Genomic DNA, 22,570 nt, shown 5'->3' on the forward strand with positions numbered 1-22,570 from the left:
TTCAAGTTGAAAGGGCTGGAGCAGAGGAAGCCTCTGGCCATGAGCAGTACCCCTAGAGCCTGTTTCCAGTGCCTCCATGTGCTGCTATGATTCCGTTCTGCATGGGTGTAGAGTTATTCCTGGAATCTGTCAGCTACAACTTTACTACAAGGCTGTTCACATGTGCCCAGTTACTTCATATTCCAGAAGTGAGAAAACCTGCTGCTTGCTGCCATCCAGATGCATTTTCAAAGATGAACAAGTATAGTCTTAATGACCCAGGGGAGCTGTACTCCCACTTTATATTCTTTGTGGTCAGCAGGTATGGGCTGTCCATCTAATGGCACTTCTCTTTGAAAAACCATGCACATGGGAAACTATTGTCACTTTTGGCAGTGAATGTTAGCTCATGTTCGCTTGTTTTTGTTGTTGTTGTGGTTTTGTGTGTGTGTGTTTTTTGTTTTTTGTTTTTTTTTTTTGTTTGTTTGTTTTGTTTTGTTTTTGTTTTTTTTTTCAAAGGGTGTATTCTATATGAGCAGTATAGAGTATTTTATTGCCCAGCAGATTGAAAGGGCACTGGAACTGGCATGTATCAGAACTGGGGAAAAAAAACTACTTATCCAGCTCACATGTTTTTCTTCTGTACATGGACGATAATGGTAAAACTTGAAAGTGCAGCAAAAATTAATGTTGGACTGAATTTGAGAGTTGCTAATCAAGAAGCTTCTGGGCTTTCTGGTCTGAAGGACTTCATGTGAAGTAGATGCCATGTCAGGCTGGGGTGTTTGTACTCTGTATAATAGGCTGGGCTTCAGACTGAATACTCCTGGTTTCCAGGCAGCGAGTGTTTTAAGGGATTAGACTGCTCAGCACATCTTGGGAACAGGGCACTTGCTGCTTTTAAAACTTGAAAAATAATTCTGTTGGACTTCATCTTAATTATCTAAGATGCAAGATTGGGGGTATTCAGAGGAAGAAGATGCAAGAAGGAAGGGCTGTATTTGTTTCCAGTTGGGGCAACAAAGATCATATGTGTAATGGTGTGTATAGCTGAATTGACAAGTAGTAACTTGTTAAGCTACTACAAATTGACTGTATAAGGTTAAACTGATTTGAGAACCTTATTAATAATGTTATGGTGTATTGTAGAGAACCAGATGAATTTGAGCTCAGTTTTTAATTGAGAAAAGTATACTGGGCCTGAGAGCCTGTAAGTGGTAGATGCTTTGATAAAGTCTGATTCTCTGCACTGTCATGTTAGTTCTATGTAAATGGCATCGTCTAGGCCTAAAACTAAAAAGTCTGCTTTCTTTGGGCTAAAAATGGGAAGATGGTTTTCTCCATGGTCCATGGTAAGATCAGGCTTAACTGAGACTTTTTATTGTTGTGGAAGACTTCCTTGAGCCCAAAGCTGCTCTTTGGCTGGGCTTAGAGTGGAATTAAGCAATGTTGCCACTTGGAATTCTTTTTGCATTCATGGCAACATCTTTTACTATTATGGCATGTTCTTCTTCCTTTTTTTTCCTCATCCTTTAATCTACTTAGATCCTCCTCTGGAGGAGGACCAGAATACTTACAGGGCACCACTAACCTGAAAGTGAACCAAATACAAACATTGCTTTTCTAAGTAGTGCTCTCATCTGCACAGAGCCTTTCCTTCACTTTGTCTCCTTTCCATTTAATCAGATGGACCAGCTTAGAATTCTAAGAGTAAGGCTGATTCAATGCTTTTTAACTCTAATCTGAAAACCTGAGTAGCTGAAAAATCCATGTATGTCTTATTGATGTGAACTGTAGGAGCAGGGGCTCAACCTACTGTTAACAAGGGGTTAAAATCTTTTCATTGGACATGTTTGTGAAGGACTACTGGTAACTGTAGTACAGCTTTTTTTTCTTTCCAGTTCACTAATCAAATGTATGTTAGATTTATTATTGCAAAAGTATAAACCATAGAAAATTTGACAAGATAGATGTGTAAATTATCACTTTGACAGAACTAATGATGCACTCCCAGCACCTTCTGTTTTCCAGCACTTGGTGAGCGACTTCATTAAATATGCAACGACTGTTTGGTGCTGCTCAGACAGTAGTTCAGTTCCTTGTGGAATTGCATTATTACTGGAGGTGTAAAAGAGGCAGGCATGCTAGCTGTTGGGCATCCTGCTGTGATTCTAATGTGCTCCATCTTGTTGGAGCAGTTGTTTGCAGTCTTTTCAGGACAATTACATCCATAACCACAGGACACATTCACTGAAACTATATTACAGATAACAGTTGAGAATGGTAATGACTGTTCTTCAGCTGCTTGGGGAAGAGCCAGTGGGAGTCACTTGAGGTGATGGTCAAACCACATCCGTGATTTTTATTTTTTTAGGTAGGCAGTATTAAAGTATCCCCATATAAAATTCAACTACATCAGCTTGCTCAGACAGTCAAATTGTAGTGATGGTATATTTACGGATTGGAATTATTGTCATTGAGTTGGACTGGAAAATACAACCACAGTTCCTACCATGTAAAAAATTCTTTTGTCCTTCAGTTGAGTTTTGCTTTTGACATGCGTGCTACTAATAGTTGTTTTCTAGCAAACTGTAAATTTCATCCTTTCTCACAATATTTGCTTTTTCAGTTGGCATTGTGACTAGCTCATATTCCTCGAGGTATAAACAAATATACTCTGTTCTCTAGAGGTATCCCTGTAATTTATTACTCTGCTGACAGTTTGATGGTTACTCTGAGAACAGAGTACAAAAGATGGCTTGAATTTAGCTTCAGATACTCTTAAAGCATCTGTCTCCCAAACCTTTATTATATCACATCTTACTGACAAATGGATTGTGTGTCAGGCTGACAAGTTAAATGCTATAGTGCGTTTAATGAAAAAATGTCCTTTATTTTGAATGATCTGTTAAATCAGGGTTGATGACTTGGTTAATTAGTATGTGAGCACTTGGCCATTTAACAGGACTATTGTGAGACTTTAGTGAAATGAATTCTTAACTGGCGGGTGTTTCAGCTTTGCTCTGTGTTTGGTATCTGTTGTGAAAATACAGTTTTACATGGGAAACTAAGCTCTTGGGTAATGGTATGAGCAATTACCAGCCCATGTTAAATTTTTTGAATGGAACAAGGTGTTTTGTTGATTTAAAACTAGGATTTAAGCCTTTCCCTTAAGTTTTTTTGTTTCTGCTATCGAAGCAGATACTGGTTTAAGTTTGCTTGATTATTATGTCTTTACTATCAAGCAATCAAGATGTGTGGAGTCCTGCTTTTTAGTAATCTCCCTTTCAGTTTTCTACTTAAAATGAGCTTGGCCTTTTAAAAACCTACTACCAATTCCCTATTTTAATAGAACATGTAATTTCAACCTAAGCTTAATCTGAATTTCATCATTTCTAAAGAAAGTAGACAGTGTGGAACACAATCTTCCTCTGGGAGTATGCTGAGCTTAATGAGCTTGATAGTCTGCTGGGCTCAATAAATCAAATAAAGCAAAACATTTCTCATTTTTGAATAAAAGCATTTATCACACAGTGTTTATTCATTCATGGTCACAAGATTGATTGGCTCCTAGAATCCTGCCATATATTGAAACACTTTGTTTTTGTTTTTCCAGTAGGCAAATTGCGGAAGCGGTGGATGAAGGAGAGCATCTCTGATGTTGGCCTGGGAATGCTGAGATCTGTTAAAGAATATCTGGACCCCAATAACATCTTTGGAAACAAAAATCTTTTATAAAGCCCCACACAATGTGATATACTCAAACTCCTTCAAAATTACTGGTGAAATTCCTCCACTTTCATTGTATTGATATCCCAGTAATCAAATATAACATAGACTAAACTTTAGAAACTAGTCACTTATACTGTTTTTTGCCACCCCCTTGCTCCTTCCCCCAATAAAGTGTAAACATCACTGTTAATGTTTATGGATTTTTCACTTACAATGCTCTTAAACTCCTAAACAGTATACTTTGTGCCCACTGGGTTACCAACCAGGAAATGCAAATTTGCTTTTCCAAGTTTGGTTTGATTAGGTAACACAGCTGACAGTATCTTCAGTGTTGGGCACTGCCGGATGTTTCTTTCTACAGCACCCCCTGCGAGGAGAACAAAGGCTGACAACAGTGTTTCCCGCAGCAGCTGCTCAGCCCGGGCTCTTGCCAAAGGAAAGCTGTGGGAGGCAGCTGAGAGGACACCGAGAGAACGCCACTGTGCTGAAGGATGAGTGTGTAACAGACTTGTAACCAGCAAACACTTAAAAGTACAAATGTAGGCTTGATCAAAAGAGACAATGTAAGTCAAACTACTTCTTAAAAACTCAGTCTCCCACCATTGTACTATTGGAAAAACTTACACAATTGAGCTGTTCCGAGTTGTATTTGCATTGCTGGGATAATCTTAAATTAACTGTAGGTCAGTCACTATAAGTTTTGTACAATGGACATTTCTCACTGTATGTTGAAAACAGGTTTGTAACAAAACTCGCTTTCATCTGTACTTCAGTCCTAGCGTGTATGGGTTTTGCTCCTGTTTTGTTTGGTTTGCAGAGATGCAAAATATTTTTGAGTAAAAAAAGTTTTGGCTATTCAAATGAAACTGCCCAGCACTGTCTTTTGAAACAGTCTCACGAATTTAGTAAAACACCTAAGTGGACAACATAGTGTCATCCTAAAAGTATCATTTCCCATTTTAGTTTTGTACAGTTTCTTATGGCCTTTATGAATCATTTGTTTACTAGTAGCCACAATTTTAATTGTCCATTGAACTTTAAGAAAATGAAATATTTTCTTGATCAGTATCGTATGAGAGTAAGCATTTTTACATTGAAACTTGAATTAATCAGTAAAACAAACTAAAAGTGTTTGTCAATACTCATGATCCATTTTTAATGTGGGTTCTTTTCTTAAAGCAAATTATCCAACTTTTTGATAATTAATGTATATGGTTGCATAGGATAGAAAAAGTACAGACTCTCTTTTGAGAACACTATTTCTCTAGCCAACTGCTTCACAGCTCTGTAGTGTCAATTTGGACACCTTTTGTATTGGTAGTGCCCTTAATGAGGAGAAAAAGATAAAATCGCGTTTTTGTTTTTAAACTATTTTAGAATATTGTCTGATTAGCTCTCAGTTTTGGTAATGTACCAAAAAGAGTATAAAATGCTTGAGAAATAGTGCGTATCAGAAAACTTCAAACTTGTTTAAAGAATAATTTAAATTCTATAATTAGTGATCAAAAAAACTTGAACACTCAAAATGCATGCTGTCAAGGTACTTAAGGAAAATCTGTTATGATCTGCAGGTCATAAAACAATGTGATCTTTGCAATGCAGCTAGATTTATTTTAAATGGTCTTTGTTTCAGAACATTTCAACATAAATCTACTGTGTTTTTGGATTGGGCCCCCAGAGTTTGTATCTCAACAGCCACCAAACCAGTAGGTGTAGTCTGTTTTTAGGACTGTCACTCCTCACACCGTGGTTGAGTGTTCCTTAGGTACACGGTGGTGTCAGCACAGTCTATCTGTCCATGTTCATGCAGGGGACTCCCTCATCTCAGTGCTGCCTGGTGGTGAGTGTGTGGCCAGAGCTGGCATCTTGTATCACTCTGAAACAGAGACCCTTCCAGGCCTTGGTAAATACGAAGGGTGTTTATGTGCCTCTGTGGAAGTACATGTCTAACTAAAGAATCAGTTTTGAAGGATCTGAGGCCTTTTTGCAGAATGACAGCACAAACAGAATTAAAACAAGTAGACGTAGCTCAATAATACTGATCTCTTAAGCTTTTGACTTCAAGTACTTACACAGCTCTACAACATTCTTTTCAGTTCTTAATTTTCTGACTATGGTTTCTGCATCCTTTTTTTGTATTGAGATTAGACAGATAAACCTCCTTACACTCTGAGACATTTAAATAGCCACTGGCTTCTGAAGTGATTTAAAATGCAGTTAAGATTTTTACTGCATATCAATTGTCCTATGGGAAGGTGAAATAATAGGCTGTAAGGTCCCAAAGCAATGTCACCTGATAGCTCTGAGGGAAAGAATAGCTACAAATGTAATGGGTATTTTTTCAAATGGCCACCCTATTGCTGTCTTCTTAAATATTTTTCTGTTTTATGAACCAGTCAGAGCTTAGTGAAAGCACAGTTGAAATGCATGTATTACTGACTGTCTTTAATTTCACAGTTAAGTTCCTAATGAAAATAGAGGAAAGTGTAATGCAAGTTCAGGAGCCCTAGATACACACAGATGGCTACCCATTTAAAAGAAATCTTTCCTCCTCTCATACTGAAGTCATCTACCTTTCTTCCTTCTATATATTCTACTCTCTTTCTAAAGACTCAACTTCCCATAGCTGCAGCCTGTTCAGACATGGAGTTTGATCCATGCAGATCAGAATTGTATCTTGGCACAACACATTACTTTTTCATTTGCTTGACTATTTTGGCCATGTGTAAGTTACAAGCAGTTTTAATTGAGGTCGTCATGACTTCCAGTTACACAGCTGCTCTATTTGAAGGAGGAAAGCTACCAAGTGAGTATGGCTTGACTGCAGAATGTATTTACATTAGAGAGACTTTTATGAAGGTTTTGAGGGGAAAGAAGAAAATCTGTTATAAATTGATCCACGGTCTAAATCTTACAGTCAAAGAATCTTGTTTCTTCCTGAATTGATTTACAGTGTATTGGTGGAGTTATAGATATCATCTTTGCATTACAGCTGTGAACAGAGGCCAGGCCAACAGCAATGTTAATGAACATACTCCTACCTTTGAAATTGGTTTCAGTCAGCACTGAAATCCAGAAAACATAAATTGCTTTTCAATCTTGGAAATGTATGTTTATCAAGGCTGTCATTTAACTTTCTGCAAATAAAGCCAAACAGTGTTTGTCATTTTAGTGTGAGATTAACTGTAAAACTTAAGTTGTAATGTTAAGAGATTATAGAACCTTATATTATTAATAAAAAAATGGGCCTAAACAGTTGTGGTTTTGTGCTGAAACTAAACTAAACAAATATATTCTACTAACTTGTCATCTTTGGTTCATTTTAATTTGGTTGTAAACTCTTATATAAGGAAAACTATTAGGAAGGCTTTGGCACTTGCAGAGGGAAATGAGATTAAATTTCTAAATATATGCTAACAGAAGCTCGGCACGTAAAGCAAAATAGGAAAATGAGAGAATTTCAGTGAAGGAAGGGCAAAACAACACCCGAACACCAGCCTACCCAGTTCAGAAATGTCACCTTGGTATTTCCCATTTGGGCAGCCAGGGGACCATGTTCAACTGCTCTTTGAAAGTTCTCTCGCTATAATGCAGGACCATACCTTGTCTTACTTAGCTTCCCCTTATTTCAAAGACCTGCTGTATTAAGCTATTGCAACGGGTTTATAGGTTCCTGCGGTTGTGTGTGTCTCATTTAAAACCTCCTTGTTACAGGTCCTAGAATCTACTTGAAAGCTCTATGTGCACAAATGCACCGCGTGTGAGCAGGAGAGGTATTTCTCAGTTGTCTGCATCATTCATTGCTATGAAGTCCTTAGGCAAGTCCTTTAAGCAAAAATGGCTGAAATCGCATCTTGCTTGAAAGAGCTGTTCAATTGTTTTATGTTAATGCTTTATCTTCAATGCATATTATTCAAAACCTGCAAAAGTCATAGGTATGAAGGGGACGTGAGAGCTAATAATATGGTTCAGTTTGTAGAACTGTAACAACTTCTCAATATTATCCAAATTTTTGTGTGCTTGTTCACAGAAAGGAGAAAACTGACAGTCAAACATTTTATTTGTTTCCCTTCTATTACCAGCATAAAAATACAGTATTTTTACTTGAATCTAGATAGTCTCCATTTGAAGGAAATCTTAGATGATGATACACTTGCCTCAGGATGACAGCCAGATCCCATCAGTGTGTTTTTTGTTTCATGTAAGTTAGTTTTGTAAAAAGTTGGACCTGGAATCACAGCTGTGTAAATAGTATAGTCACACTGCTTATGGTTTTGTAGTCCCAACACTGACTCTGAATTCCACATTACCTTTAACATAAATCGATGTCTTTCCCTAGACTCTTTATGGAGACCAGAATTGGCAGGTGGTTGCTTTGTTCATGTTGAGCTTTAAGGTTTGCTGTGGTGCTCAAGAGCAGAGGTCGTCGTCAAAGATATTTTTCAAAAACATTTGCCATACTGTCTTTGAAAAATACTAGTGCTATCAGTTTTTAAGTTAAAATTCAGTTTCAAAAATATGTGGGTTATATTATTTTAAATCATATTGTTACTTGCAATATTTACCAATACAAGTTGCAATAATATATACCTCTACTGAAATGCTGTGAAATGTTTCATTTACAGATTTGTTTTTGCACTCTGGGAAAACAAGGAACTGAACTTTTTATGGGAAACTTTATGAATGTTGAATTTTAATTTAGAGTAAAGCTAAGTTTGTTTCAGTCATCTGTTCAGAAATTCCAGTATAACATTCCTATTACATGAGTAGCATTCAGCCTATTTCTACCTTCATGGTAATATGTAGTGGTCCCCCCTTGCCTATAGGGACATAACAGCTTTTAAATTAATGTATTTATTGTGGTATTATGAGGTACCTTCTAAAGGATAAAACAGTAGTGTTGATCACAGCAATGACATTGTGTGTATGCAAAAAGTTGATGGATAAAACCTGATGATGTGACTGTAACCATGTAAAGCTTAAACTGATGCTTCTAGAACTTCAAATCATATTAGGAAATAAGTGAAATGTTTTTGTTTAAAAACCATTTTAAAATTAAACTATATTTTCTAACAATGAAGAATGTCAAATGATTGTCACAACTTTGCATTTCAGTATAACGTGGCTTGTCCCAGGATGCCTCTGCAAGGTGAAATGTAAAGTGGATGGTCTTAAGATAGGGCCTTGATAAAGCTGCTCCCATTTCAGGCTGCTGGAAGGGCTTGGTTCTGTTCCCATGAGTGACACGGACACTCGGAGCATATGGAAATCTGGAATTGCTCTTGCAGTAGTCAGCACTAGCTCAGCAGCGTAACATTCAAAGCAGTCTGAAAACAATGAGTGGCATTGATGTAAGGTACCCAAATGAAGTTCAGCAAATACTGAAAACATAAAAGGACAGTTGGTAAGTTTGATTATTCATCAACTGGTTATTGATAGTGGCATTGATAAATGCAGTCCTGCCCAGACACAGGCCTGAGGATGTGGGAGCAATGAGAGGGTACAAACAGCCGCTGACCTTTCTCCGTCCCGCCGCTGGCAGCAGCCGGCAGCCTTTCCTGTCTCGCCCTGTTCTGCCGCTGTGAGCAGGATATCCTGGCTGCCCGGAGGCCAGGGTTAAAAGCCCTTCTGGAACAGGGAGTGACACACGTGCTCACCTAGCAAATACATAGCAGCTGGGTAAATACATGTAGAGATGAGGCCATAAAAGCTGGTCATTAAGTCAAGTAAATCCTGCCAGTGTTAGAAAGCAAATGCAAGGAAGATGTGGGTGAGCCGAATGCTGCATGAAAACCTCAGGTTTAAAATGACACTTGTTGACAGGACTTAGGTATGATACTGACCACACTACGGGCTTAGAGCCTAGTCCCAGGTGTATTTGCAGTTTGTTCATTGACTTGCTTAGGACAGAATTCTGGGTTTGCTTAATTCGCTACAAAAGCATAAGCAATCTCTGCTGCTTAGTTTTCTCGTCTTTCTTCTCCCTTTGTCCTCACCAAAGCTTTGGAGTTTTGTGGACAGCTTCAGCCAAACTCCAATAAGATAGAACTCTCAATGTATTAAATTCTTACGGCCCTAATTTGGGCTGGTAAGAAAGATGAAAACTGATATGTCAGCTTGACCTTTGTTAATAGCAGAGAATCCATGTGGTAAAAACCCAAATGTTATCTGGTGTACATCCACTTCAGATGGTCAGGGTACTCTGCCTTGCAGTTCTTGGACCCCTAAAATACTTGGAGTGGGTCAGCCCCAGGGCAAACCAGCCATTTTAGTACTGCTGCTTCTGGAAGTACAGGGCAACACTCTTCTTCCACTCAGGTTGTTTTGTTTTTTTAATTGAGATTTTCTTAATAAATGAAGGTTGTGTCTTTCTCTGTTCATGCTGTTAACTATGTTATGCCCAAGTTCTCAGTTGTGCACAGCTTTACAGGTTAGCATATTCTAGTGCAGGAACATGAAGAACAGAAGCTGCTGGCTTCCTTGAGATGGTATTGGAGCTCAGCTTACACATGCAGAAGGGCCTCAAATGGATTGTAGTTGGTTGCCTTGTCCTTAAGAGGTGAGATCCTTTTAAAGCATAGCATTAAAAACAGTCTCCAGGGAACAGGAGCAAGCTGTGAAATGGGGCTAAGGAGAGAGAAGGGGAAAGATTTTGGAAGAAGACAGCAATAGGCTGGGTCTGTATGTTTGTTAACAGAGTCTTGGCTGTTCTCCTGATGAAGAGTTGCTCTAGTTTCACAAGCCTGGAGTCCTTCCATGTTTTTGTCCCAACGTGTGATTGAGGAAGCAGAGTTTACTGTCTTAGGTGGAGGAGATGAGTGACTGCTGCCCAAGGGGCAGTGGAGAAAGGCTTTCAAGAAGGCTTTTACTCCTGTGCTGTGCAAAGGTTAGCATCACAACCTGGAACGCAGAGGCTGTCCATCTGCAAAGCTTCAGCAGGCAGCACAGCCCATCAGCACACTTAATAAAAACTTCTTTGTACAACCTCGCCTGTCTGTTGCATGACTTATTGCTAATGAAATAGTGACCAGGAAGCAAAGAGAACTGCTAACAGGGAAAACAGAGCAAGGGCAATACAAGCCAGTGTCTTGTGTGTGTGGCTAAATTACACTGAAATGAACATCTGGCAGCAACAGCCAGGCAGAAGGGGCCTGGTTGCTATGGAGAAACAATAAATTTAGGGCGGTAACAAATCTGCTGCCTTGGTTACAATTTAGTACTTTTTAAGGCTGATGAGAGGAAATCACTATCTCTTCATTTACAGAGCTGTGTGCTGCTCTGCAGACATGAATAAAATGTGACATTATTTCCTGTTCTCTTCAGTAGCTCATGTAAGATTCCCCTATGTATCTGAGCTTGAGCAGTCAGTTCAGGTGTTTACAGCTGAGCATTTCTGGGCTGGCCTGTTGAGCCGTGCTATGGTGTTTCAGCTTCTTCCACCCAACCTCTATCCAGCATAGATAAACCCAAAATGGTCCTTGTTGCTGTTGCAAAATGGATAGGCTAATTATTATCTACTCCTTTGAAAAATGATAGAAGAGCCGAAGTGTTGCTTTCGTTTTCTTTTGTTTGTTTTAAAACCACATGCTGATAGGCCACAGCTGCAGAGCAGTCAGCACACAGCAAAGTTAAAACATCTGTGAGGGGTCGGGGAGGGAACCTTATGATGAATGAAATGTTTGTAATGAGTTACACAATTGCAGAGACACTATAGCAATCAGCAAGACCTTCAACAGCCAGAGCACAAGTACTGACTGCTGAAGTTAAATGCAAGTTGTATGAACACAGGGACTAGTGTCTAGGCGAAATTGTGCTTGCCCCATTAGCCTCTGCGTGCAGAGTGGTCTGTTTGGTGCTGATGCTTGGCACCCTGAATCGTTACTGTGATGTTACACTTCTACTGTGATTCTGAATAACAGCATTTGCTTATTGCTTGCAAATAAGGTCTTCGGAAACAAAATGGTGGCACACACTGATTTCCCGGGAAGCTGGCTGTGGCGCTGCACGCTGAGAGCAGGGGCTTGCTGATCTCCCGCAGGCTGGACTGCGTTGGTGTTTGACACACAGGGAGCTTAGCTGCCTCACCAGGGCTGTCAGCATTCTCTGCATTTGCAAATGCCTGCCATTTTATACCAGATAGACTTTTCTTGCTCTGGCTGTGTGTATTCTGGCCCTGAGAGAGGCAGCTTTCGCTGCATATGGTTTCCAGCCCTGCCAGAGCAAGTCTCACCTGCCTTTGGCAGGTCACGTGTGGGCACATGCACCTCACCTGTCTTTGCAGCCACAGAAGTAAAGCTCTCACCCCTGAGGAAACGGAATATTTAAGAAAAGGAGAAAAAAATTCAGAAACTGCTGTCTGAGGGCTGCCCATTTGAAGATGGTGGTTGAACCTTTCCCCACTGCAAATGCCTCAAACTATTTATCCCCTTCCCCAATGGCAATGATGGGTCTCAGCTGTGGTTTTGTGGCAGATGAGGAGGAGATGGGTGCACCTGGTGGGAGGCAGGGTCAGCCCTCCCCCAGTCTGGGCATGGCTGTTTGTGAGGGGGCTGCTGCTGCCCCAGGTGTGTGGAGAGGGGCCGCAGTCCCCACACAGTGGCTGCTCTCCACAGAGCACCCAGAGGCTGGCAGGACGCTCCCTGTTGAGGTAAGAGGATTTGCCTGTGAGAACATGGATAATTTTAGTGCCTTGTTGACTGCTTGCTGATAGTAACATGAGGGCTTGGGGGAGATGGCTGGTGTGGGTCTCACGGAGGGAAGAATCTCCAGTAGGGCTGCCCTTGGCTGGAAGGGGTGTCCTGAGGAGGCCCTGTGGTCAAAGGGGCTTGGAGGTGACAGCAGAGCAGCAAAGACTCCTTTCCCTGGGCCAAAATGAAGCTGTGTGAGGTGTCCCCTCAGAGACAGGCCCTTGGAGAGGGGCTGGGAGATCCAGGTCTTCCCCAGGGAAACAGGGAGCTCAGGGGACAACCCGAGTGTAGCTGTGGGGAGTCCGGCTTCCCTCAAGGTGTGTCTGTTCATCTGTGGGTACCTCTTGGCTTTGGTTTGTGTTTCAGGTGTGTTGAGACAGGATTTGGATGTGAGACCTGTGAGTCCCAAATGTTTTAAAGAAGCTATTTTGTTTCTGTGCAGTTGTATTAGTTGCTTATGAGAACCACTCTGCAAACCATGTTCTGCCCTTGTTTACAAGCAGCCAACTCTCCTGTATCTAGCCTGACTTTGCTAGTGGATCCATTTTTTCCATGCTGAATGAGCTTGATGTTAGCAACTGCTCAGCTGCAGAGCAAGGACAGCAATTGTTATTTGCCTTCGTGCTCTGAAATCGCTTGGCTGTTTTTAGGAGAAAGAAGTAAAAGGAGTATCATCCAAATTTTGGTGGGTGTGCTGAGGTTTCTGAGAGCAGGAGTGTTCTGTGGTGCAGCTGTGGGTCACTTGTGTATTAATATGTGCTGTGAGTTTGGCCTTTAAAACACCCCTCTTTTCTATGGTGTTTCTCTCAGCTTTGAAATGTGACTATGAAATATTGACATACGTGCTTACGTGTTTGGATTGTGAAGAATGGCTCCTTTTTAAAACAATACATATGAAAAAAAAAATGAAACAACTCTTTCCTATACAGTGGAAGCTACAATTGAATTTGCCCTTAACCACTCTACTACAGTGACTTGGGTTTAACCTGCCTGTAAAACTCTCCAGCTGCTCTTACTCCTTTTCCTGTCAGAATGCTGGCCATAGAATAAATTAAGAGTACAGAACTGAAACCGAGATGTGAAATTAAACTTTTATTAAAGTAAATCAGGTCTTGGATTTATTTTAAAGAGTGAGGCAATAAAAGTGAACATATAAAAAATTGCAATTTAAAATAATGCACATTCTTTTTATGTCATTTCTCTGTTTTCAATTTTATTGGTACAACCGAGTTATATTTACTTAAGTTGCATACCTGTGTTTTTCCAACTGTGATGGTGGCTTGTGTGTTTGATGCCCTTTGCTTTCAGGATGCCATGGCAAAAGAAAGGGGAATATAGTGGAAAAAGGAAACTGCAGAGAGCTTGTTACAGCTCTCTGGTTTGCCGCCATCTGGCACCAGTGCAACACAGGGTTGCCCAGAGGTCTCCTTATTTCAGTACAGAAAAGGAAACCTCGGGCCTCTGCCCCACCGTGGGGTGTCCTACAGTGCTTTCCCTCTTGCTTTAGGATCTGCTGGGGTAGGAGGCAGAACCTTGGTTTCCTTTCTGAGTCTTCTGAATGAGTTATGTTTGTATTGCAGAAACTGTAATTCCTGTAAAAGAGCATTTTGCAGTGTGCCCTATGAGGAAGTCTGGCGGACAGGGAGGAGCAGGGGGGTGAGGGTGCATCTTGTGCCCAAAAGGAATGTTGTGTTTGCCATGGATGCAAAAGGAAGAATTACCTGACTGGAACAGAAAAATGACTTTAGAAAAAGTATGTAGCTCTGCTTGTGTAGTTTGCTCATTCTCTCTCTCCATCCTATTTTTCTGTAGGACTGCAGTCTCAGTCCTGCAACTACCAAGCCCCTTCAATGACCATTGTCTTTGAAGACACACTAATTGTAATGGAGCAAGCCTAGATCCCACAATCAGTCCAAAATGCTGCTCTGAATCTATAGTGGCACTATCCACAGGTGGCTGGCAAGGTTAATCACCTCTTTCACAGGTACTATAGTTGCTTTCAAACACAAAAATCAATTTTTCATCTGTTTGCAATTGAAAATTGCCCTATTTCTAAGAAGTGTTGGCTAGCAAAGACTGCAGGGGCAATACATTTTAAGGTATCAGCACAGGTTGGCTCAGTGCATTCTTCTGAGTTTCTTGTGTAGCAGAAACAATTTCTGTGCTTCTGGTGGTGATTTTCTTGTTTTGGATTATAGGGACATTAACCGGGTCTCCACTGGCAAAATTGTGCAGATGTTTTATGGAGGACAACATTTTCCTTTATCATTGTTTCTCCTGGCATTTGATAAGTTCAAAGGAAACAATGTATCTGCTTTGCCCAGTTTACAGAGCTGGAAGGAAAGGGTTTAGGTTATTTCAGCCAGACAAAAGATGAGGGTCCTGAGCCAGACCTGTCCACTCAAGATTCATCAGCTGGAAAGTGAGACTACGGTGGACCTTTGCTTGTGCTTCCTGATACTCCCAGTGTAGACCCTTCTCTCCTCAAAACTAGGGTAAGCTGCATATTTAGTGGTGGTCTTAGTTCACGTCAAGGTAGTCTAGATGGAGAATTAATACAGATTAGCTTCAGTAATGCAACCATTTTGTTACCTATTCATTCATTCGTAGAGACATAGTTTATGTCTCTATGTGGACAAAATGTTAAACTACCCTGGAGCTATGGTTTATCAAGATTTGCACAGTCAAGCACTAGCCTGGAATACTGATGTTCCCTTTTGGGTTTTGGGAATGGGCAAGGTTTTTATGTTGATAACAGGATCCTATTCTTGCCTGCCCCATTGTCCTCTGAACATTCTACTTTGGGACGAGAGAGATGCAAAGGACAGAGGAGGCTAAAGCTCTTGTGGTTTCTCTGCTGTTACCAGCATATTGCCATCTGGAAATCACTGAAGGAGTCTGTTAATTCAATTTTATTGCTGTATACTTTAAAGACTGCCAGAGAAGCTCAGGGATTTGGGACAGGTCTTAGTTTTATTTTAGTCTAAATCAAAATAAATAATAAAATCCTCATGAAGATGTACAGGCACTGTGAGATACTTATCCAGCCTGACATGATGAAGAAATAAACTAATGATGTTTTATAGCCTCATGAAAAAAATATTTACTTACCTCATATGACTGTGCCAATAAAGTTTTAAACAGATTAAAAGTGAAGACAGATGCCAATGTTCATATCAATTACTTTGCATGTGGGAAAAAAAAATAAGGCAAAAAACCCCAAACAAACAACAACAAAAATGCAAAGAAGAACACACAATTATCCCAAATGCAAACTTGCTAAATCTGATTTAAATCCATTAATGTCTGGTGCAACATGTACCTGTTTCTCTACTAAGACCAAGCAAGTTTTGCTACAGATTTGGCAAGCCCCTTGAAACTGTTGCAGAAAAATGGCACAAAAGTATATTGGATAAGATTTTGTATAAAAATATGCAGTTTAAGAATGCAACTAAGCTTGAAATTAGACTACTTCAGTGTGTGCAGTGATGTTTTTAAAGAGACATCTGATATACCAGTGGCTGTTAGAGTAAGGTTTTGTTCACCAAAAAGACAGGGCGCTTGCCAAGTAAGCATGTGAACCCAGCCGAATGCTCTGCTGAATACAGGTGCGTTTAAGTGTTTGCCCAGGAAGTATAAATGCCTAGAAAAACTGGAGGACATGAGGAAATGCTCTACCTAGCACAGTGTTCGCAAAGTCCATGCTGCATGCCAGAAATAACTAGTTTTGGTTGTATGTTTCTTAGACGGAAATTACTTTTGGCACAGAGCTGCACTTCTGCTGTGATTTGCATCCTCTGCTAAAAAAAAAAGCCAGATTGGTAGCTCTGGTGTTAGAAAACTTTGGAATGAAAACTTACCACATGGATAGCTCCATAATGAAAAAAACCCAAGTTTTGTCTATATAGCAGCTGCCAGCCCAGCCCCAGTGAACACAGTGATGAGGCTGGTGGGGGCTCAGGATGGCTGAGCAGGGCGGAGCTCAGGCATATCTGCAAGTACACACATGTGAGTGTAAAATGGAGCATTTGGTAGATGGTAGCAAGGAGAGGAAGTTCTGTTTTGAAGATTAAACAGTTCACAAGAAAGATGGAGATGTCTAAAAATTACTAATTCAATACATCAGCTGTACTGACTTCCACACAAGCACACCCCTTGCCTCACAGTATTTCAGCACTACTAGCCTTTCTCCTGTTGACTACCCCGAGTAACTAATAGATTTCCATACAGCAACAATCCTCCGTGGCTCTCAGGAAGCATCCCTGGCACTCCATCATGTCATTGTTCAGGACTTGCAAAGTCCCACAGTCGTGTAGCACCGGCTTTCCTCTATTTTCCCTGGATGACAAACCGATGGTGCATTAAGAAATTGTTATAAAATGTTTACTTTTTTCCTTGAACTTGGTCTGCCGCAGGAGTGAACACAGGATGTGCAAATATAAAAAATGTACAAATAAAAAATGGGAGAGAATGTGGTCTGGGCATCATGAACAAGCCCAGCCAGCTGCCTCGGGAGGGGCTGGGACTCGGGACACAACAGCAGAGCTGAACTTGAACTTTGCATGAGTTAAACTTCTCTTAGTGGCGTACTCAGCAGCAAACTTATCCCAGCTCTCCAGATCTTCTCTAGATCTCAGTTCTGCCTGTGAAAGGCCCCTATATCTGATTTATATCTGTGACAAGTTTTTCATAAGTCAACATGCTTCTAAGATGGATAATAGTGCTTTTATTTTCCTAACTTGTTTAATTCAGACCTGCAAACAAGCTTGTAAAACCATGTGCAAGAGTTGCCTAATGCATTCCTGCCCATGGGAGATCCATAGCAGGCTTTTTTTTTTTTTTTTTAAATTGGATTTGGAAACTTCTGAGCAGCCCCGAGTGTGATCAAGATTAACTGCTATGCAAAATGACTGTTTTCAGAGAAGAGTGCTGACCAAAGCTCAGCAAGAATAAAAGATGTGAGCTCTGTTAGGTGATACAAATCTATTGTGAAAAGACTGGCAGTGCTTATTGTCTTGCCTCTATCTTTCTTCCTCTTTTCTTTTCTTAAAAAAAATATAAATAAATAGTGCAGCATGTGTCATATCAGAGCCACAGTAAAAGCTGTCTCTGTGCTCCCTGGCAGCATGAGCAACACCCACTTGAGCTGAGCACTCACTGACTGATACAGCTGCTGCTGTCTCCTACCAGCCGTGCTGGACTGACATACCAGACAACGGAGTCACTTTCTCCTCTGTCTCTTCTCCAGTGCTGGCCAAAAGCAGTATGAAAATACAATAAAATATTCATTTAACTCTAGATCAAAGATCACCTTATGACTGCAAAGAAAGTTAACTTGTACTTTGAAGCCAGGTGGTGCAGGTTCGAATGCTAAGAAGAAAAACGTTGAAAAACAAAAGGGTGACAGTGTATTTACTTAGACTTACTGGACTTCGCCTCTGTTCTTAAAAAACATTTGCAATTGCCACCATACAGCAGCCACAGATCAGTCTGATGTTATTATTCTAGTTTTCTGAAATGAGTTTAAGGTGTCTAACACAAAAGTTTTAATCACAATTAGCAAGTTGACTTTTTTTTAAATTTGAGTAAATGCTTTTCTAAGCACTTGTCTTTATTTTCCTATTGCCTGCATGCTATACAACTATCATAACATTTCATAGGAAAAACTGAGCAACCTGGTCAGTACTTATGTCAGTGTATCCTAGAGAAGTACTAACTGGGGTTGGCAAGATTCCTCCATCAGTTCTTTTACAGTGTCTGTCGTGATCTGAAGGAACCTTGGTCAGAGGAGGAGGAAGACTCCCCGTTAATTTAACCTTTGGGCTTGCTGAAGGCATAACAACAGGAGTATTTATTACTGCTGTTTGTTTTTAACAGCCTTACTAAAGGCCAGCAAGTCCTCAAGTGTTTGGTGAGCCCTAGCCCTGCCATGAATAATGAACTGTCTGTGACAAACTCTGATGTGAATTCAGACCACGCAGGGCAGTTTGCCATAAACAGGAATTCACTGGCTTTCCTTTTGACAGTTATCTTTATCTCTCTTGTAGACTGAGCAAAAGGATCTGCTTCAAAGATCCCGAACTCTAAGACATTCAAAGTCTCTGTACAAACACTGCAGTTGAGGGGCATCTCTTAATCACCACTGACCTAGGCGAGACCTAGATGTGCAACTGTGAGATGCAAGGCTGCAATGGCAGAAAAGATTGTTCTCTTAGAAAACACTTGGGAAAAAACTTCAGTTGCAAAGGAGAACTAACCTGTTGGGCTGCCCCTTCTCCTGTCCCAGGTGACAGAGGGCGTCACCTCTGTTGATGAGTCCTTAGGTTTCACCATAGTCACTTCTAGGTCTGTTCTCCCATTCTCTTCCTGTGCTGTGGTCCCACGGCCACCCAGCCCCCAGGAGATTGCTGCTCGCGGGAAATTGCCCTTCCCATACAAAAGCACAGGTCCAATTCGAGCACCTCTGCTAATAAATGGCTCTGAAACAAGGACTGACCCTTCCGCAGTTTCAGGGTGCCTTCCTCATTTCACCTTTTTTTTTTTTTTTTTTTTTGATAATTGAGTCTGACTGCTGTTAGCTGCTCTGATTTACCTTTTGGCAGTTTATGGAGCTTAGCTTAGTTTTTGTGCTGGTTTAAATGAAAGTATAATTCTTTCTGTGGGTGGTGGGTTACAATTAGGAGGTATTAAAGGCCCTTGGCAGCGCAGTCGTGTCCTGGAGCACATTAGGTTTTGCTTCGGGCCTTCTATTCCATTTTCTCTACAGCTTGAATATGTGTTTGTTTGCTGTTTGGCTTTACCTCTGTCCCATTGCTTTCACTGGCTTTTGTTTCTGTTCTGCCAGGCTACGAAGTTTAGTGGGATTTTTTGCCACACAGAAATATCGCCATGTGGAGTCCTAAAGCAGCATTGCTGGTGGTTTGCTGATTAGTGTTGTGTTTAACCAGAGAATGGACACAATTGCTGTGCTTTGTTGTGTATTTAGATTTGTTAAGTCAAATAGATTTTACTGTTTCTTTCTTCCTTCTTGGGCTTCTTCTGTTTCTATTCATTACAGGGATTTGCTCAAAAATTAACATGCTTGGGCTGACCGTTTGCACTTTGTACTTTGTTCTGATTGAAATGGTAACTTTCTGTGATCTATGGCCCCAGGCACAAGGAATTGGCAAGGAAGTGCCAGATATGTAGTTTAGAGTCCTGTCCCTCTATTACTCTGCATTACAGACAATAGGCTAGATTGGGGCAACTCCACCAGGCTTTGATTCAGCAACCCAAAAGTTATACTAGCTGAGAATCCAGCCCAATGTCGTATTTGTAACTGAGATAAAATCTGCAGAGAGAGGTAATATCTTTTATTAGACCCCCTTGATTTATCGGGGGGCAAAAGGGGAGTGTGGAGGGCTAGCAAGTTTGTGAGGATGCCACAGAAATTGGTATCATAGTCTATTTGCAGCAAAAAGACTTTAATAAAAGATGTGCATGAAAAAGTGTGAATAATGATGAAGCTTTCTCTCCTGGGTCCTGCACCCTTGTCTTAGCTGTCTTACCTGGGGAAAGGAAGACTTATAGTCATCTGTTCCTAGATTTGTCAGTCTCCTGTGCAACTGGCCCTATTTCTTCCTAGAGTTGATCTGCTTGTTAGGGTTGGTGTGGGAACTTGCCATTCCCTTGTGGGAATGCTCCTTCTCTCTTCCCTTGAATGGAGTGCACAAAACCATCTCACTAGGTTTATGTAAGTGGGCAGGGACCTGGGACTTCACCTTCTCCACCACGTCCTAGGACAAGTCTCAGTTAGCTGTGCTGCTGTTTGCACCTCACAAGTAACAGGATGCAATTGGAAAATGTGCGTTTGGATGTAGTCTCAGAACTATTAACATAGGACCTCTTCAAATGGGACTTGAGAGGAAGAACAAGAACATTTGAGTGAGTGGACATCTCTGGGTCCCCCTCTGTAGGCCTGTGTTCAGCAATGGTGGCACTACAGAGAGTTTTTCCTGTGACCATAGTGAGGTGAAGGCTGCTCTCTGTTTTCTTCAGACACGGCTGCCAGGCCAGCGTGTGTGAACATGAGGTGTAGGTGTGTGATTTTGGCTGTGAGTACAACCAGCATGACAAACCCCCATGAAGCAGAAATGGCAACGCCACCTTTCAAAGCTTGTGTGCACTGGGAGTGCAGAGTCCCATGCATAAATCAGGATTTTCATAAACATCCTCGAGCAAGGGAACCACTTCCTCAGTTCCCCTAAGTGCAAGAGAAACCAATGCCTTGTCTGGGATCCCCGTGGGCCACTGCCAGCAGGTGTCCCAGCTGTGCCTGGGCCAGGGTCTGGCTCTACTGAAGGTTTACTGCTTGGTCTGTCAACATGAACACATCCCACCTTCTTCTACATGCTCTCTGACACCCTGGTGGGGTTTGCTGCAGAGGCAACACTTAGATTTCTTCTTCAAATTGGCCAAGGGTATAATAGGTGAAATGATGGAGGGAGCTCAGACTTAAATGCAGGGGATACAGGATAAAACAGAAGGAATAAATCTTTGTCCCCCCTTCCCAGCCAGATGCACCGTAAGCCTGACAGACTTATGATTTTATATGGAGAGCAACATATGCTAGAGTTTTTATTTCTCTAACCATTAATCAAAATGTATTTTGTATAAACAACGTAATTGCCAGCTCTGGCCAGCGTGGGTGGGCTGACAGAAAGGCTTTGCAGCTCTCTGCGGCACAGATAAGCTTTGCCAGACGCCAGCCCTGGTATCCAGTGGCAGCTGTAAGGACTGTACTTCAGTGCGGGCGGGTGTGTGGGGCCTCAGACTGGGCTCCAGCCTTGGCGCTGGCGGGGTGGGCAAGGCTGCATTGTCAGCTAGACCAGCGTAATGCTGCTAGGACTGAGACTATTAGTGTTTCAGCAGAGACAAACCCTCCTGCATCTGTCTGGGCTTTTTGTCTTCTTCACGGGTTACAGCCCGCGTTATGTCTGCTCATTTTGTTGCAAAACCAAACCTGTGATTTTTCTTTTATTAGATGAGCCAAAGAAAGTAAAACTGTAGACAAGACAGCTTAGTGCGCGGTAGCAGGAAACTTCTTGCCCACACCCCAAAATATGGCTGGAAACCAGAAACACTGAGAGGACTTTCCCTTGGTGCAAGGGGCCAGGGGCTGGTGGGAGCCAAGTGCTGGGTGTGGAGTTGGGTGTGATGTTCGAGCAGTGGGTGCCTGCTGGCAGCGAGCCGGGAGTGAAATGCTGGGCTGGAAGCCCATGGGTCTTCTGAAAACCACGCCACAGGTCCTTTCCACCTTATGGGAGCCTGCGGTGGAGGAATGGCCGCACGGGCCATGCCACTGCACGGATGCTCGAGCACCTTTCTCTGGAGGGCAGGGAGATTTGATTTCAGGCTCTGCAAGGGTGCCTGCTGTGAGTACTCACAGTGCTCAGATGTCTTCTGGGGAATTGGCAGGAGAGCACAGCAAAGCCTCACAATGTCAGAGTTATTTCTTGAAAGGAAAATGTTTTATTGTCCAGTTTTATGCTGCTATTTGGTGCAGTGGTCATTTATCTCGAAGGACTGTTTCCAGGCTACTGATGGCAGGTGATGTGAAGCTGCAGCCAGGCCAGAACTCCAGTGCCAAGGTGATTCTGAGTAGCGGCCAGAGAAAGAAGTGCCAGGGTGCTAATAAAATGTTGCTTCTGAAGGCACTTCCAGGAATTAACAATCTATTTTAACTTTAAGAAATCTGACAGTTTTGTAAGGGTAATTTCTAGAGTGCTGGGATAGATCTACCAAAGAGAAAAGGCTCTGATTCTCTTCTCCTATAAATATTCTTTGAGGAATTTAAAATAGCAGACTTACGATAGGATTAATGCACAGATGGCACCAGAAACTAACATTGTAAGAGAGTGACAAAAATCATGCATCTTTGTTGCTGTCTTCATCTATTAGGAAGGATCTCATCAACTACAGATTATCTCTGAACTCCGGTAGTTACCAAAAGCCTGCCAGTGGCAAACAAGGCTAATGTGAGGTGTGAAATATGCCACTGGGTCAGCAATCCTCCCCCTGCCTAATTCCAGCTGTTATACAGTGTTAGTCTGGTTTGGGAGTGGTGGTTCTGCTACATTTAATTTCCCTAGAAATCATCATAAAAGCAGGGGACAACGGGAAATGAATTCAGC

The 22,570-nt window shown here is 41.6% G+C and overlaps 1 protein-coding gene across 1 annotated transcript in view; it reads left to right on the forward strand.

The window, feature by feature from the left end:
* Nucleotides 1–6,964, forward strand: part of AGPS (alkylglycerone phosphate synthase) — a 50,365-nt gene extending 43,401 nt beyond the window's left edge. The window contains exon 20 of the mRNA XM_065069787.1: nucleotides 3,596–6,964. Coding sequence (XP_064925859.1) covers nucleotides 3,596–3,717 — 122 coding nt within the window. The 3' untranslated portion in view covers nucleotides 3,718–6,964. The remainder of the gene's footprint in view (nucleotides 1–3,595) is intronic.
* Nucleotides 6,965–22,570: the final 15,606 nt, after the last annotated feature.

The sequence above is a fragment of the Columba livia genome, chromosome 7, assembly GCF_036013475.1.
Source record: "Columba livia isolate bColLiv1 breed racing homer chromosome 7, bColLiv1.pat.W.v2, whole genome shotgun sequence".
Taxonomy (NCBI): Eukaryota; Metazoa; Chordata; class Aves; order Columbiformes; family Columbidae; genus Columba; species Columba livia.